Raw genomic sequence first — 5,853 nt, forward strand, 5'->3', positions numbered from 1 at the left:
CTTAGAACACAAAGAGGGGTTCTTTACAGCATTCTATTGATCAGGTGGAACCAGCAGGGCCTGTCTGGTCCTACAGCCAACAGGAGGAACCATACAGAGAAGTCTGGGAACAGAACTGCTTCCTTTAAGCCAGCTGACCAGCAGTGTGTTGACACCTGAGGGGAACGGATGTGAACCTCAGGAACCCTATGATGGTTCTTTAAGAACCTTGATGATCCGGTACCATTCTGGACCCCAGGATCTAATTAAACCTGTTTCATCTGGAGAGGTTACCCAGCTCCAGCCATCCTTCAGAGGGAAGCTTTACTGGGTCTAATGATTCTGACCCGGATCTGTTCTGAGATGGACTGGACCCAAACAGACGGGTTACAGACACAGAACCAGGTCTGTGGCCCATCACAGGAAGACAGAACCGGGTCAGAACTGATCAGAGAAAACATTAACACCGGGTCCACAGAGTCAGACTGATCTTAAACAGAACCAGAGTGAAACCAGCACCAGGAAGCAGAGATCAGTTTACATCCCCGAATCAGAAAGGATTTACTCACTGCTGAAGGCAGAACCGAACCGGACAGTTCGGTTGAAGCCCGTTTTATGTGTCCATAAATGCGACAGTTGAAGAGCAGCGTATCGGAGCTGAATTATGTTAAAGTTTGATTATTCTTTTTTTTCTCCATCTGGTATTAAACAGATCAGCGTCGATCTAAACTCAGTGCCGAAAAATTAAAATGTGATAATATATAAAAAATGTAAACGTTCATGGGCAGAACTGAGACTTTCACCGGGTGATCGCTTAGCAGCTAGCCCCACAGCGCCTCCTAAAGGCGGGGGGTAGAGCTGCTCATTTTGTCAGGTTTATTATCTTGGGAAAAAACAACAAAAATACATAAATAATTATATTATTTTAAATACCTTATTTCCTCGTGTTCTAAGCTCTCCGATAATTAACAGTGGATATCTTTTAATAACAAAATAGTGATGTTTAAACCAAACGCTAGGTGGCAGCAGAGGGGAGCGTTCAACCGGAAGTCGTCTATGTCAACACGGTGAACCGTTTCCTCCTCACGACGTTTCTCCTCCGATGCTTTAAATCATGAAGTAAGTCATTTTTCTCCTTTTATTTGGGCTCGTTCTGCCAGTAGTGGACTGATGGATTTATCATGTCTGGTTCGCGTTTGGTACCGCTACCGACCTACTCCTGTGCTCGTTATTGAAAGCAGCCACCTCCCCCCGGATTTCATTCAGAATTTAACAAATTTAAATCCATTTTTTTATTAACAGGTTTATAAATCGGATTAAATCCAAAATCAAATTATCTGTTGATGTAGTAACATGCTGCTCTTTAAACCGGCTTTCAAATTGAATCCAAAAGTTTGATATTTTTGTTTGGGTTCGCTCTCCTCTTAAAGTTTAGGGTGTTCCTGTCTAAAAGGATGAAACTTTATTAAGTTTGGTTGTTTAGACAATATTAATGTTTGTTTAAAACAACGAGCTGCTGTTCTGTTGTGATTGGACTGCAGGGGCGTCTCTAGGACCGAACCTCCAGGGCAGCTGGGTTCCTCTCTGGATCAAGATGATCGCCATGTTCAGGAAGTTTTCAGACAATTCACCCAAAAAACATGAAAGACTATTGAAAGACTATTTCTGATGATGACTAAATTCTCCAGATTAGGTGATGGCTGGGATTATATGACCACAGATTAGCTTCTGTGTGTGAGAATAACCTGATATCCTGCTTGTTGCACTTCAGGAGATGTTTAGCCCCCTGAGTTCAGACAAACCAAAGCAGAGCAGCAAATTTAACACCATTTTTATAAAACATAAAGGCCGTTTCTCATTTCACTTGAACGTAAGTACAGACTCGTGTCCTCACCAAGTATGTTCTTGAGAAGAACACAGGAAAGTCTGGACTCGGGGAGAATGGGAGCACGCAGCATAAATATGGGTCAATTGGAACAGAAGCGTACCGATTACATCACCACATGACCGGCTTGTCTAGTGCTGCATTTCACCTCCTGTTATTAATAGTCTCTAGATAATAATAAATGATTGCTTTTTTCATTTAGTGGGGGAATAATAATGAACACAGTCAGATAAACACAAATCGAGTGAACATTTTGCCAAATAAATAAAAAAAAATCATCATCAGAGCCAGCGGGACTTCACACACGGTGCGGGCTGCTGCAGGCGGGCTAGGATTAGACATGGCTGCCGTTAGCTTTGGAGCTTCGCTGGTTGCCGGAGTCCTCTCAACTTCGGAATTTCTTTTTTTTAAATTATGCATTACATCAGTTAATGGGCCTTATATTGACGCTTAAAAGTATAATGTTTTCGCTTTAAATGATCCTAAAATGTAGTTATATTGAACAGCTGCAAAGAAAAGAGAACTTTTAACTTTCAATGGAGCGCTGCATTGAAAGCTGCTGCTGCCGCAGTGCATGCTGGGACAGCTGTCAATCTCAAGACTGGACAAGTCTGCTCTGATGCATGCTGGGTAAATAGAGAGGGGTTGAGAACAACATCCGGGGACTTTGTCCATTCTCGGTCTGCTGTTCTTGTGAAGTGGAACAGCACTAGGCCTGAGAATGATGTTTCACGAGTACACTTATTGAGAAACGGTTAAAGTCCAATTTTTAGTAAATATCTGCTGCCATCGGTTTCTATTTTTAGGTTTGGAAAAATAAAATACCACATTTTCTCTCTACAGAATGTTGGTGTTTGTGGGAAATTTATGTTAAAGCATCCATGGTTCTAAGATAACAATCAGTTATCCTGTTCTGCCACAGACGTCTGTTACATCAAGTTCAGAACTATGAGCCGGTGGGGGCCCGCCTTTTGGCCCCACCTCTGATTGGTTCTGTGGGTCGGACTGTCCCCGTTCTCAGTTCTGCAGGCTCACTGTGATCTGTAGACAATCTGGGCCCCCATGAAGCCTCCAATGGGAACCAGAACAGGCCCTCAGATCAGAGGAAGACTAAAGGTTGAAGAACAGCTGAGAGAAACATCTGGATTTGTTCCAGAAATAAAATGCATCTTTGCTGATTTGTTCTAATTTCTTCCTAATTTAAATGAATTCTTTAGTGTCACTGATCAAAGATTGCAGTTTAACCGGTGTTGGTTCTAAGACGAGCGTTCTGATCCGTGTGTCTTCAGTCCTCTGACCAAGGTGAAGCTGATCAACGAGCTGAACGAGCGGGAGGCCGACCTGGGCATCAACGAGGCCGTTTCATGGCACAGCGTGTACAAGGACAGCGCCTGGATCTTTGTTGGTGAGTCATGATCAGGCAGAGGCCCCGAGGGGCCAAAAGGCCCCCAGTGAATCAGGAACAAGATGAGAAGTTTTATCTGATCCAGAGTAAAATGTTTGCAGCTGAACTTCAAATTGAACTAATCTGAATGTCTGTGGACTTCCTGCAGGAGGCTTCCCCTACGAGCTGACCGAGGGAGACCTGATCTGCGTCTTCTCTCAGTAAGTCAGAGGATCCGTCTTCCAGCTGCTGTATCGTCTGATGTCGGCTGAAGGGCTGATTTATACTCTGAAACCAGGTCGTCCGCATGTGTTTGTCGCAGTGAATACAAATGTTCCGCCCACAGGAGGCCTCTGATTGGTCAAATCTATATTCGCTCATACACGGATTTCCTGTTTGGTACCTTAGCGGCTTGTTTTGTTTGTATGACCGCCATTGTGGAAAATGACTTATAAAGATGGACCAGCTAGAAGAGCGAGGTGCGCGAAAACGCTGGGACCCTTTTTCCACCTGGATCCCCGCTCTTTTTCGCTCTCATGTCCCTCCGTTGTCGCACAAACTTGCCCCCAGTTCCTCACCGCCTCGGCCGTATCTAGACCCACAGCTAGTTCATGGTCGTTCCTCTTGCGTTGTGGCATAGAATAACAGCGTAGATCACGCTACATTATTGGGGATAAATGAAAAATATCTGCGACAAGCTCACTGCGACACACTGGAATGGATAACCGGCCCTTAACGCTTTGATCCCATCAGGTATGGCGAGGTCGTCAACATCAACCTGGTGAGAGACAAGAAGACGGGCAAGTCCAAAGGCTTCTGCTTCATCTGCTACGAGGACCAGAGGAGCACCATCCTGGCTGTGGACAACTTCAACGGCATCAAGGTGAGAGGGCCAGCGCTGCCCCCGCTGGCTGACCACTGGAACTGCATGGAGATGATGGAGCTGATGATGATGGTGCTGATCCATTTCCACTCTGCTTTCAGATCAAAGGTCGGACCATCCGCGTGGATCACGTCAAGGACTACCGTCCCCCCAAAGACCACGAGGACATCGACGATGTCACCAAACGCCTCAGAGAGGACGGCTGTGCCCCCAGAGATCCTCCCGCCGCCTCAGAGGAAGAGGAGCAGGACGCCATACCTGTGAAGAAGGCCAAGAAAGGTGAGGTCACTTCCTGCTGTCAACAAAGCACCTGATCCAGACCCATCCTCACCTCTTCGTCTGTCGTTTTCCACCCCAGATAAGAAGGAGAAGAAGAAGAAAAAGAAAGAGAAGAAGGAGAAGAAGAAAAAGCGGAGAGAGTCCTCTTCCTCGTCGGATTCGTCTCCTCGTCATCCGCCTGTCGCCGTCCAGGTCAAAGAGGAGAAGCAGGACTCCGCCTACGACAAGTACAACCAGCAGGGGGCGCAGAACGGACAGAGGACGGCGGAGAGAGGGAGAGGAAGGGACAGGGAGGAGGAGCAAGGCAGGAGGGACGGAAAGGACAGGGACAGAGAGACGGAGAGAGAGCACAGAGACAGAAGACAAGACGATGACAGAGAGGACAGGAAGAAAGAGACGGACAGAAGGAGAGACGGCGAGAAGAGAAAAGAGGACAGAGACGACAGATGGAGAGAGACAGATCGAGAGGACAGACGGAGGGAGAGGGAGCGGGACGATGGCAGAAGACGAGACAGAGACGACAGGAGACGAGACGCGGAGCGGCGATGAAGGCTGGACTGTAGATGTTTTCTGTGATGTCACTTCCTCCACCGCCCGAGGGCTCAGCTGTCATAACACGGCGGCGCCTCCAGAGGGCGGTGGTGAGGCGCTGCAGAGAATGATTTTGATAATAAAGAGAATAAAAGATCCGGTTTGATTATTGATTCTAATGAGGAAGGTGGTTACCATGGTGATTCAGCCTTTGCTTGGCCAGCAGGGGGCGCTCCCAGCGAGAACCTGCAAATGTGCCTGTGTTTGCTGCAGGAGGGTAATCAGAACCTTCAGGTCCAGTTCCTCTGATTGGTCAAAGAAACGGAGAACAGGAACAGAGATTAAATCCAAAAAGTTCTGGATATTTCTCTGGATCAGAACCTTTTATTCTGCTTTAGTAGAAGGCAGTAAATGTCATACCCTTCCTCCACCTGTAGGGGGAGTAAAGACCCAGCCAATCTAATGCAGACCCTGGCAGCCGGGTTCTGGAGACACTGGGTCAGTGTTAGGGTGTTAAAAAAGATTAAGGATTTATTTAAGTTTTATTTTAAAATACAACAATTTAAAGTTTTCTATGTAAAAAAAAAAAAGGGATGAGAAAATCAAAAATAAAATATTTCAGTTCTATCTAACAAGAAATTACTTTAAAACAGAAGCTTAAACATCTTTTGTTCATTTCTGAGACCAGATGTCTTCATAAGAGCAGCAAATCTGAGAAGTTGTCATTTTATCCCAGAATAAAATGTCTGTGGAACCAAAATATGAATTTAATGGCCTGTTGACCAATGAAACGACAGACAGCATCAGGATGTGGGGGAGCAGGATGAAATGCTCTAAATCACTTCTCTCCATTCCGCCCTTCATGCATTTGCACACATTTCCTCACCACTGTGGTGAACTACTGTTAGGAAA

At 45.9% G+C, this 5,853-nt stretch overlaps 2 protein-coding genes across 2 annotated transcripts in view; one reads left to right on the top strand and one right to left on the bottom strand.

The window, feature by feature from the left end:
* Nucleotides 1-806, bottom strand: part of ap4m1 (adaptor related protein complex 4 mu 1 subunit) — a 12,141-nt gene extending 11,335 nt beyond the window's left edge. The window contains exon 1 of the mRNA XM_015396917.1: nt 549-806. The gene's annotated coding sequence lies outside the window, so the exon portion shown is untranslated. The remainder of the gene's footprint in view (nt 1-548) is intronic.
* A 219-nt stretch (nt 807-1,025) lies between these two features.
* On the top strand, nt 1,026-5,062 carry rbmx2 (RNA binding motif protein, X-linked 2). The gene is made up of 6 exons (XM_015396931.1): nt 1,026-1,098; nt 3,154-3,269; nt 3,418-3,469; nt 4,002-4,131; nt 4,233-4,410; nt 4,490-5,062. The coding sequence occupies exons 1-6, from the start codon at nt 1,094-1,096 to the stop codon at nt 4,957-4,959; spliced, it is 951 nt and encodes a 316-aa protein (XP_015252417.1). The 5' UTR covers nt 1,026-1,093; the 3' UTR covers nt 4,960-5,062.
* Nucleotides 5,063-5,853: the final 791 nt, after the last annotated feature.

The sequence above is a fragment of the Cyprinodon variegatus genome, unplaced genomic scaffold (genome assembly GCF_000732505.1).
Source record: "Cyprinodon variegatus isolate N-32 unplaced genomic scaffold, C_variegatus-1.0 Scaffold830, whole genome shotgun sequence".
Classification (NCBI taxonomy): Eukaryota; Metazoa; Chordata; class Actinopteri; order Cyprinodontiformes; family Cyprinodontidae; genus Cyprinodon; species Cyprinodon variegatus.

What these genes read in the sequence shown, in the direction of transcription:
- rbmx2 (XM_015396931.1), top strand. An exon ending in CAGCGCCTGGATCTTTGTTG is followed by an intron (nt 3,270 to 3,417) that starts GTGAGTCATGAT and finishes GACTTCCTGCAG; the next exon opens with GAGGCTTCCCCTACGAGCTG. An exon ending in CTGATCTGCGTCTTCTCTCA is followed by an intron (nt 3,470 to 4,001) that starts GTAAGTCAGAGG and finishes TGATCCCATCAG; the next exon opens with GTATGGCGAGGTCGTCAACA.